Here is an 11,892-nt window from a genome sequence, read left to right as displayed (position 1 = left end):
TCATGTTGAAGAAAAACTCATTTGAATTCAACATGAATTTGTAATTCGATCCGATCCTATTTGAATATATTCGGATCAGATCAAAAAGTTGAGTTGAGTTCCCATAAATCAGGTTAGGATTAACACATCAATGAGCTTTATTTCCTTTCTTACTGACTCATTCTCAACTCTATTTTTGTTTCTCAACTAGAAATTGCATTCAAGTTCATAAACTTTGGTGATTGCAATTATGATTTAATGCCACAATATGTCAAACAATAAACCCCATTATAATTATTTAATATAACATAGTAATATACCATGAAAACTTTAGTTTAGAGAAACTCGGTGACGATGGATGTCAGTTGAGGTGGAGCAACCTGCAGCAACAATCACAGTGGTTGATGAAGCAAGAGGCGGCGGCAGCCGAGCTGCAGTAGATCGTATCGGTGCGTTGCGGACTCGTGATGGCTTAGCTTCGCGTGTTTGCGTTGGTGAGTCGGTGACTGCTTGCTGCAATGTTTGTCTGTGCTGCCATTCTAATTGCCATCTGCACTGCATCTAGCATCTTCAATCTATGTATGTATTTGTCTGTTTGGTGAATGATGCCGCAGCATATGTGAGTGCTTGCGTGGTGTGAGTGTTGTGTTGACTATGTGAGAGAGCGAGTCAAGATTTGTTTTTTTTTGTGTGTGTGAGCGACTGTTGTTTGTGCGAGAGAGTGAGTCAATATTTGGCTCTATTTTTTTTGTCAAGACCAACCCAATTAGATTTTTCGGATAAGATTGGATTTAATCCAATCTAATCGAGTTGAGTAAAGAGCACTCGATCGAATTGGGTAAGTAATCTAATTTGATCTAAACTCTATTTTTTAGGTCGGATTGAGTTATTTGTCCACCCTTACTAAGAGTGGGAGATTGATTCCTAACCTAGTGAAAATCAATCTCTCATTTCTCATTTCTAATTTGTAGTTGACCGCGATTATGATTTTAATTCTCGCTCTTATTTTATGAAATAAACATTGTTAATAATTCTAGTTATAGTTTAAGATTCCCTAATCGATAAATAATCATACCATTAGAGGGGTGTTAAAAATTTCCCTTCTTGTTAACTGCCCAGACCTTCAGAATCTATGCCGACTTGGAATATATTGTATATAAGAGAATGAGTAGAGCACCCCCTAAACTTCTTATTGAAAACCCTCGTGTAAAAATTGTTTTATTTACTAAAGTGCTCATGTTAAATTTTAAAATGATTACAATAAAATATTTTTTGAATAAAACTTACTTATTTTCTTCATCAACTTAAATAGTTAATTTCAGGTAGAACACTCTCAAATTTTCATTAACGATTAAACTATTGACGACATACTCATTAAAATTTTCAAAAACTATGAAATGAGTCTAGAAAAATAATCTTTTTCTTTAACTTAACTAAAAAAAAATTAATATTTTAACGAAAGTAGTTTCTATAAATTTAAAATCAATCAACCTAGCATAGAAACATCACCCTGAAAAAGTTATTTTCTCCAAACCTAATGTCTTAAATTAGTGTGAAATAATCCATCAACTATGGATAAAAGGCTTGGAAATTTCTCTTATAAAATTAGCAACACACACACACTCTCACACAGAGAGAGGGAGAGATTATAATGGATTGTGGAAAGTTTGTTCAAGAATTCAGGCTTGAGTATATGAGTATTTTATGTAATTTTAAAATTTGTTGTAAGATTAATTGAAGAATGAAGGCTGATGAGATAAATTAAGGAGATTGTAAAATATTATTCTGTTTAAAAAATATTGATTTGTGTTGTCCTGACTGTAGTAAATGGTTAAGCTTTAATTACAGGATAGCGTCTCCAAATTAAAAAGAAATAAATGCTTGTTAGAATGTAAATCATCAATTCACAACATGTTTTCCCCAAAAGTTGCACATCCCTGCACGGTAGTATGAAACGTGGTTCAATCATTTCTCAATAAAAAGTTAAATTCCGTTGCCGGGAATCGAACCCGGGTCTTTCGGGTGAGAGCCGAATATCCTAACCGACTAGACTACAACGGATTTGCTGTGGACTCCCAAATTAGATAAATTATATTAAAAGCCTGCTCTTCCCCCCCACAATGACCAGGAACCTCGAGTTCATCACCCGACTCAACGCTTATGGTCCTCACGGACAGCAAAGTTTGACTGATCGGAATCCTACTGTTCCCTTTAACAAAATTCAAAGTTATGAATCGCAGAAACACAAATTTGCCCAAATTTCATCATCTTCAGGACTTTATTTGGAGGATAAAATATCAACAGATGATTAAAATCCAGACAACCAATTCGTAACCATTTGTTTCCATTTAACTGAAAATATTAAGGTTATTTTGAATCGCAGATCAACAACAAATGACACAAACTATACTATGGGTTCCTTAAAAGGAGGAAAAGAAAATTACGGTTCATACGTCGGTCAAGATTAATGAAGATACAATCACCACATATGCAAGAAAAAAGAAAATAGCAATCTGAACGAAGAATTTTGGATTTTCTCTCATGTTTGGAGATGTAACTGCCCTGCAAAGCATAAAACCATTCATTTTACTAACACCTCACGAAATTACTGTTTGGTAAGCAAAACAAAGGAAGTGAAAATCTAATTCAAAGGTGGGAAGAAATTCTTTACTATGCTGCAAGAAGAAATTACCTAGCTATGCGCTGAGAAAGTCGGTGAAAAGGCAAACTTTGGATGAAGACAATGCCTGGTCCTGTTACAACTGCCGTCACTAAATTGTCACCCTGCAATTTCACCATAGTTGTAAACATAAGGGTCTGAAAAACAACGATGTATACACAAAATCATGAATGTAGGACCCTCAAAAGACAAGTGGCTCCAATGAACAGGACTTTGGAATGTCTTATAAAGCTGGAATAAGCTGCACTCATCTTCAAAGTCCTTACACAAAACTAAATATTTGTTCCTTTAAAAGCAGCCACAATTGTTACGGGACTCCACACACATAGCTCACAATGTCCTACAAACACTAGACTCACTGTTCAGCCAACAATCTCATCAGAATTAAATGGTTTCAATCCACAAGTACCAAGAATCTTTAACAAGGTCAACAGAGACAAGGAAACTTAGTAATAGGAGCAACTTACGCCAAAGACCGCCCTTCGAATGGGTCCATTGTATTTGATTTGGACATTGACTGAGGAAGTAACAGCAACAATGCAAGACACATCAACAGTAATTACCTCACCCACCTCCAGATTTTTCTGCACAACTAGCAAATTGGAAACAGATAATGCTTCTATGATTAGTCTAAATGGTAATAAATCCAGGAATGTTAGCAAATTATATAGCAGAAGTGGCAACCTATAATCAAAGAGTACACTATTATAGAATTAAACAGTTAGAAGGAGAAGTATGATAGAGGGGAACAAAAAATCTCTTATTTGGCCAAGAAATGAGCTTGGAGAAACAAATTTAGTGATTGAGTTATAAATACACAGAGCCAGGTACACAAGCATTGCCTAGAACCAAGTGGCCAATACATATTCCTGGCAAGGAAATGCTTAAAACCTGATTTATGTTCAGTTTCAATTCATTCTTGGCCATGAAAAATTTATCTTCAAGTGTAAACGCAAAAGACACATACCAGATCCCCCAGCAAGAATGAATGCAAGCCCCTGGCCAGTTAGCTTCTGTCTCAGAAATCCCTACAATCCCATTAAAGTAAACTAATATATATTAAGCCTTGAAAGTAGAAAATAAAAGGGAGAAAATTGAAATCGGCAAAACAATTTGCTTAGAGGAGCAGAGAAGGCAATCAAATAGCTCACACATGGCATGTGAACACACACACACACACACACACACAGAGGAAAACTGACAGTTATTCTCGACTTACCTCTATACCACCAATGACATTGCGTACCCTCTGATCAAGAGTATTACTAACTTTCACATCATTGACGGAGCACAAAAATGCATCTGGCTATAAACAATTTAACAAAATCAGATAAAAGTCCGGCTAGTGAAATAAGAAAAAGGTAATATTCTACCACAAAAATAAATTCTAAACAATGCGGCAGCAGGCAGCTACAAGATATCCAAATTTAGTAACAACAACTAGAAGAATACTAAATAAACTCTTAGTCGAACAGGGAAACAACTAAAGTGAACAAGTTGGGTATACCTGACATAAAAGCTCTCCACCAAACATAGCTAAATCAATCTGTAAAATGAAAGGGAATCAAACAAAAACCATATGCTATAGTTAGTCTTATCAAACACCATTTCAGGAGCATGGGTTAAGTTCACATATGCAGGAAATGTAAAAATTGCAGAAATTCGGCATGATGTAAAGTACAAACCGGGAGAATCCTTGCAAGAGAAGGTGCAGCAATGCCAACAAATCCATCACTTGGACCAGGATTGCGAAGAACTACACTAGTGATGGTCTTGCCAAAAAGCCATTGCCACATACCTACTTCATTTTCAGGGATGTAAATGTTCTCCATTTCCATTGACCCAGACATGAAGCACATGGAACCTGAAATTTATTCGTCTCTCAGTTCAACCAGTCATCACTGTATAACTGAAGAAGACAAGTCTTACAATTCAAAATTCATAAATTGAACTGCATGTATCATGGACATGGCCTTTGGCAACATTGTCTATTTTATGAAGCAATCCCCATGTCTTTACTTCAACATTATGGCAAAATCCTCATGCCAAGCGGCAAGCACGTAAATATCCATTGCAAGAAGTCCCTATTACAAGGGTCCAATGGCAAACTAATTTCCAGTCAAGCAACATTTTCAAGGAGTGTTAAGTAAATTTTCCTAGCCAGTGAAGGTAACTTATACCAAATAATGAATAACAGACTGAAGCCAGGAGGATGATGGTGCATACCCAACTAGCAAAAGGGTGTAAAGGCAAGACAAGATGAGACGACCCAGAGACATAAAATGGAAGAGCATTGATCAAGCATAAAGCAGATCACTGCGTCAAAAAAATTAATGTATGTGTAATGGACAGACCAAAATGCTGACTTCGGAAGACAGGTGTATGACTATTGACTGTGATTACATTACATATGAACATTGCAAAGAGATAAGCTACATGATCCAAAATCTGTCCTGTACATGTATTTCACTATCCAACAAGAATAAAATGATATAAGAAACCCAATGCCAGCAAACTTACCAGGCCGAGCAACAACCTTTTCTTGTGGCTTCAACATTATCTGTCAATGCAAGACCAATATAAGAAAAATGTATTTGAGTAGCAGATAAAAAAGTAAGGAACAAGAGAAGGAATCAGTAAAATAAACGAAAGAAAACATGAAATATTCTGAGAGGTTATCATAAGTACCTGAACAACCTGAGCTTCACCACCCAAAATCTGAAATGGTATTACTGCATCTTGTGGACTCTGCAGTAAAATATAGCTCATAAATTACTCCGCGTTTAGAATATCAACAAAACCGACAAAACTTCAATTATTCCTCTAACCAGGGATATGTAAGCATAGAAGCTCCATGGATTGAACCATAATCATACAAGGAACAAAAATGAACTTAGCCTAAGGACAACAACTAAAATCCATTATAACATACAGCAAGCAGCCTAAATATTACATAGGTGAATCAAGAATAGATTATTTGTAACTTCCAATTAGCTTTAAAGATTTGTTTGTAATTGCCTAGATACATAAAACAATTAACAAACGTTAGAAATATGCCAAAATGCAACAATATGTACACAAACCTAAAATGTCCATTAACTAGTGCACGAAAACTAAACCCTAGCTGAAAAACTAGCAGCCACGATCTTCAATTTCGCGGGTAAAGCAAAATGGATCAAACGCCAAAGTAATTTGAGACGGCAATTCTGACAAAATATCCAATAACGCCTCTTTAATTCAATCAATGCCCGTTTTAGTCACGAACATTAAGTAAATAGAACTCAATTTCTCAGCAAACAAACAGAAATTGACGAAATATTTTTTTTAAAAACAATTAAACATAATTGTGAAGAGAGCGAGTACCTGGTAAACGTAAGGTTGAAAAGGCGTCGAGAAAAACGGTGCAGCCATAACGAGAGACGCAGAGGATTGTAGCTTTTGAAGGAACCGAGAAGGAAGAAACGACGTCGTTCGACTTCAAGGATCGTCAATTCGCCATTGAGATCTCGGACACTCACGTTGATGTATTCATTTATTTGATCAGATCAAAAACATTGATTTTCATAAACGTTAATTCTTCTTTTCGTTATACGTTTTCTTACCTGTGGTTTATGAAGTGGAGAAAGATTGAATAAAGAAGATCTAATCTCAGTGACTGAAATGACCCTAACAAATGATGATTTCTCAGAGGGTTTCACTGGACTGGTATTCTTTTAGAATGACTCTTCTAGTCAATTCGGGTTTAAATTCTGGGTTCTGGTTTTTGTATACTTATTTGCCGTGTGATATTGGGAGAAGATTACATGTGGCATTTGTAGGACGTGGCATTATACTATTGGTAAACATGACAAATGTGGACGTGTTCGGCTCATATCAGTCGTCAATGCTAGTTTTCGTTTTCGTAGTTCATAGCTGGAGCATCTTACAAAGCGGGCTCTAACAAAGGCATTGTTTAGATTTTGAGTAGTGATATTTTGTCCCCTCAAATTATTTTATTAATATCCTACTTTTGAATGTATCTTATTATTTTTGAAATTATTTTTATTAAAATTAAAAATATTTTATTTTATTTTATTCTCTCTATCATAACTATTACTCCCGTTACTTTATTTATGGTATCTTCACTATCATCATCAAATCACCACCATCTATTTTCATATCTATCCGAATCTACCATCTCCACTAATATATGGTGAGTTTTAATATTGAGTTTTATTAAACTTTATGAACAAGTGATATATTTCATTGTTATTGATGGTATTAGTTTTGTTTTCGTGTGATAATATATAATTTTGCTTAATTTTAATTTAGAAATAAATTATTAGTTAATATTTGATTTAAATTGTGAATCAAATAAAAAACTAGAGCGACGTGAGAAATGAGAAGTTAATATATTAAGAATTTAAGAAAAAAATTTAATTTCAATTATATTTTATTAAAAAATAATTATAATAAATAAATAATATTAATTTAAAATTTAAGATCGGTAAAATAAGATTGGTCAAAATATGCTATTAGATTTTAGAAGTCGTTGCTGACATGCCTAACTTCGAGCTTAGATGAAATAAAAATAATACATTGTTTTATTAATATTCTACTTTACATCTGTTTAATTGGATCCGTTCGAAAAGTTTTTTTTATTTTTCTTCCTTCCTTCCTTAACCACCGCACAATTGTAGCCACTGAACATGATCTCCCCCACATGCATTAAGTTTTACTTTGGCTAGAGCGCGACTAAAAAGTTGTACTATCTTGAGGGTTAGGGTCCTTAAATTAAGGGCTCGGGTTTTTCAAATCTAAATTTAGGTCCAGGCTCAAGTTATTGAGAATAACGTAGTGTTTATTTTCTGGAGTTGGAGTGTGGAGTGTAGATTCCTCCCACTCCAGTGTTTATTTACTTTAAAAAAGGGGGGAGTGGGAGTGAGAATCCATGGGTCCCATTCAATTTTAGAGTGGGGAGTGGGATTCCCACTCCCATGGGAGGAGGTGGGAGTGGGAATCCACTCCCCCTTCTTCTCATTTTATCCCTATAATTAAATAAATAATATAATATTTAATAAAATAAATAATATAATATATATTCAAAAAAAAAATAATATAATATTTATTTTATTAAAATTTAATAAAATAAAAATAAATAAATATTATATTTAAATTAATAATATTAAAAATTAATTTTAATAAATATTAATTATTTATTCAATTAATAATAATAAATATTTTATTCTAAAAAAATATTAATTTTGTACTATCTTATCAATAATAATATTTCATTTGTGTTGCTATTATTAATAATTTAAATTAAAATTAATAAAAAATTATGATTTACATAATTAAGAATATTAGTAATTATTATTAATTTAGAAATATAATAAAATATTTATTTTATTTTCCAAATATTTTTTATTAATTTTTTAATTATAAATTATAATTCTGTACATAAGGATAAAATTATAATTTAAAACAATTTACTCCCAATCCAAGACAAAGTAAACAAATAATTAGGATTCTGATTGACAATCCATACTTTCATTTAGTCTAAGTAAACACCCTACTCCCACTCCCACTCCACACTCCTAATCCAAGGATTCCCACTCCTCAGGATTCCCACTCCAATCCAAAAAGTAAACGCAGCATAAGTGTAGACCTTTTAAAAGTCCATTCAAATTTAAACAGACCAAATCAAGAGCATTGAGTTTCGACCTTCATTAATTTTGAAAGAGTGATAATACAGTCACAAACTTTTATATAAATTTATTTTGTACAAATTAATGTGGCATTAATTCATTAGTTGAATGAAAATACAAAATAATGAAAATAAATCATGTGGGCCAAGAGATATTTAATTCAATAAATTTTATCATGCCAGATCAGTTTGTACAAGAGTTTGTGATTATATCATTACTTATTCTGAAATAAATTTTTAATAAAGTAAAAAAATTAAATTAAAGATAATTATTTAATACATAATAGAATAAAAATTTAATACACAAAATATTAATAATACAACATAATAAATCACAAATACTAATATTAAAAAAATATATTAATATAATATTTTGAGTTTTTTATTTGATATATTTTTTATTTATATGATAAAAAGCCCTGGTTTGATATTAGTAACACAAAATAATAAATTGCAAACATTAATACAAAAAAATTAATCTAATATTTTGATTTTTAATTTAATATATTTTTATATTTATAAATTAAAAGATTATAATCCAGGTCTAATCTATGCAGGCTTCCTATTTCTCAACCCATATCTAAGTCTAATTCATATGGGTGGAGCCTGTCCGGACTTTTTGGTTAACCCCATTATTCATTAAGGCCTTGTTTGGTTGAAGTACAAAAAGATGGGATTGGATAATTTCATTCTAAAGTTATCCTAATACAATGTTGGAAAATGCTAAGGAGCGAGAGGAACGAGAGAATAACGAGAGAAATGGCATTCTCTCCTGCCGTTTCGCTTCTCGTTCCTCTCACTACATAAAACATTAAAATAATAAAAGAATGAATAAAGAAAGATTGATTTATCGCTTCGTGCAGAGGGAAATCTTATCAAGTTATTTCCAGCCCTCGCTTTCCTCTCTCCCTCACGCTTCCGGCTTGCCTCACCAGCTTCTCTCTCCCTCACGGCTTCCAGCGTGCCTCACCAGCTTCTCTCTCCCTCATGCTTCCAGCGTTATGACGAGATGGCTGAGATTTCTAGGGGGATTGAGAAGCAAAAGACAAAATTGGACTCACTGAGGTGGCAAACACAGCAAGGGATATCGAGTATCGCTTTTCAAAGATTGAGAGTGGATGCTGAGCAACTTAGTAAAGCTAGGGAATTTGGGTTGAAGAAAGCGGGCATGCATAGCAAACTGCTGTGATTTTTTTTTTTTTGTAAATTACCACATTAAAGCCAGTATCCTTTGTATTAAATTCGCAATAAACCATTTGGCTGATGTATTTCTGGTTTATTAGTATTGGAAAGATGACTTTTTGTTTTGCTTGATGAATTTGCTGTGACTTTGGAGGTTAGCATTATGCAGTTTATTTATCATTAATTTGGTTTTCCTGTTTGGTTGTTGTACTTTTTTACCCATCAATATTCAAGTATTTATGTTGAATAGCTAACCTGAGTTTTGCTAGAAATTAAGTTATGGCCTTGCATATTGTTGAAAGGTGAAAATATAAACTCTTTAGAGGGCAAAGGTGAAATTATAATTCACTTAATCCGGTTTCGGTAATTTGTATTTAACTTTCAAGATTAGTTTCTCTGGGGTTTTAATTCTCGCAACTTCACAACTCATCATTTATTGGTTGGCACTTTTGGTAGTACATTAAAAACATATTTTTAATCAATAATTGAAGAAGTTCTAAAATCCAATATTATTTTGTAAAATTAAATGTAATTTTGTGATCTGAAACCTTTGCTGAAGGAATTTTATTGGTTGTTGTCTATGCACAAAATAATTACTATTTAATAAACATTTTGTTATAGAAAATTGCTTAATTCACTTATGCATAAAAATGAACCGTGAGGGAGAGAGATGATCGGCCAAGCTTAAGCAATAGATCGGCCAAGCTTAAGGAATGTGCATAGAACCGTAAATTTTATGCACAAAATAATTTTATTGGTTGTTGTCTATGCACAAAATAATTAACATTTATATTCAGTTTCATAAAAATTAAATTTACAAAACTTCTAAAACAAATAGTATTGAAATAAAACAAAATTCATAATATAACCCACAACAAAATTCACAACATAAACACCAAATAAAATAAAATTCATAACATAACCCGCAACAAAATTTACATTGCTTAAATTCCATAAACTTACATTCCAACGAGACCCACTAAAATTTCTAAAACAAATAGTTTTGAAATAAATTTTGCATACCATAACATAACCCGCAACAAAATTCACAACATAAACACCAAAGTTGAAATAAAACAAAATTCATAACATAACCCGCAACAAAATTTACATTGCTTAAATTCCAACGAGACCCAGCAACAACACCCAAAAAAAATAAACTTAAATTCCACAATACGCTTAAATTCCACGCCAGATCTTTCACATAACAGAAATTTAAAACAAAAAGAACTTAATGTTTGCCGAGAGAGCCGAGAGAGGGGGAGAGGGAGGAGGCCGTGATCGGTTGCTGGCTGGAGAGGGAGGAGGTCGTGAATAGTTGCTCGGGCTGGAGAGGGAGGCCGTGATTTGCGTGAGAGAGGAAAGTGAAGAGTGAAGCCTGCGTGAGAGAGAGAGAGGAAAATGAAAGCTAAGGAAGAGGAAAGTAAAAGTGAAGCTTGAAAGTAAAGCCTACGTGAGAATTGAGGAAAGTGAAAGTGAAAGAGAGAGGAAACTGAAAGGTGGGGAAAGTGAAAGCTGGATTTCACGTCATTTTTTTATTCATTTTTTGTATTTTTTTAATGTTTAATGAGTGAGAGGAACGACAGGAGAAACAGCAGGAGAGAATATCGTTTCTGTCGTCCTTCTCTCGTTCCTCTCGATACCTAGCAGCACTCTACAATGTTTGGCACCCAAAATTAATTGTAGTACAAAATTGGTGGAGCCCACCATTTAATCCAACACTGTGTCAAAATCTTATAACGAGGGGGCTTGTGGGATAACCTCCTGGCACTTGGGTGATGACTTTGGGTGATGACTTTTGCTGGCACTCTTTGTTTTGTAAATTCATTTGGATGATGACTTTTGTTTTTTTGGTATGTCATCATCCAATGATAGTATATATGTCATACACTCTTTTGATATTAATGATATGTAATATTTTCTTCTATACAACTAGTGACATTTGGTAATTTTTTTTTTTTCGTTTATGGACCGGTATTCTTATTAAGTTTATAATGATATTATTTTGTAAAATATAAAAAAATAAGGGAAGATTTTGCTTTTTTTATATAAATTTACCAATAATTATTTATTTAAGTTAGATTAAATTCCATGTCATTTTAAAATAAATCTAAAATAATTTTGATAAATTAATAAATAAGACATATTATTAGTTACTAACCAATCCCATGGCATACCAAACACAAGATATGTTATTAATAATCCAATCCAACATTGCACCAAATACAATATAGTATTATATATAATTCAATGTTATCTAATATAATCCTATCTTATCTAATTCGGTCCAATCCAATCTGACATACCAAACGAGGCCTAAGGGTCTTGTTTTTATTTCCATTTTGGGAGGCTAGATGTAAGAATG

General features: G+C 33.0%; 1 protein-coding gene and 1 non-coding gene across 2 annotated transcripts; both read right to left on the bottom strand.

Moving 5' to 3' along the window:
- Positions 1 to 1,967: 1,967 nt before the first annotated feature.
- On the bottom strand, positions 1,968 to 2,040 carry TRNAE-CUC (transfer RNA glutamic acid (anticodon CUC)). Its single transcript has one exon. It is a non-coding gene; the product is annotated as a tRNA-Glu (tRNA).
- A 266-nt stretch (positions 2,041 to 2,306) lies between these two features.
- Positions 2,307 to 6,402, bottom strand: LOC102622265 (hypothetical protein). Its single transcript, XM_006477092.4, has 10 exons — positions 6,023 to 6,402; positions 5,348 to 5,407; positions 5,180 to 5,219; positions 4,345 to 4,523; positions 4,167 to 4,205; positions 3,879 to 3,965; positions 3,627 to 3,687; positions 3,127 to 3,251; positions 2,672 to 2,763; positions 2,307 to 2,541 (listed from the first exon to the last, which is right to left on the bottom strand). The coding sequence occupies exons 1-10, from the start codon at positions 6,068 to 6,070 to the stop codon at positions 2,427 to 2,429; spliced, it is 846 nt and encodes a 281-aa protein (XP_006477155.2). The 5' UTR covers positions 6,071 to 6,402; the 3' UTR covers positions 2,307 to 2,426.
- Positions 6,403 to 11,892: the final 5,490 nt, after the last annotated feature.

This window comes from Citrus sinensis, chromosome 3 (genome assembly GCF_022201045.2).
Source record: "Citrus sinensis cultivar Valencia sweet orange chromosome 3, DVS_A1.0, whole genome shotgun sequence".
NCBI lineage: Eukaryota > Viridiplantae > Streptophyta > Magnoliopsida > Sapindales > Rutaceae > Citrus > Citrus sinensis.
The sequence above is the reverse complement of the archived record's forward strand: the minus strand, read 5'-3'. Positions and strand labels throughout refer to the sequence as shown.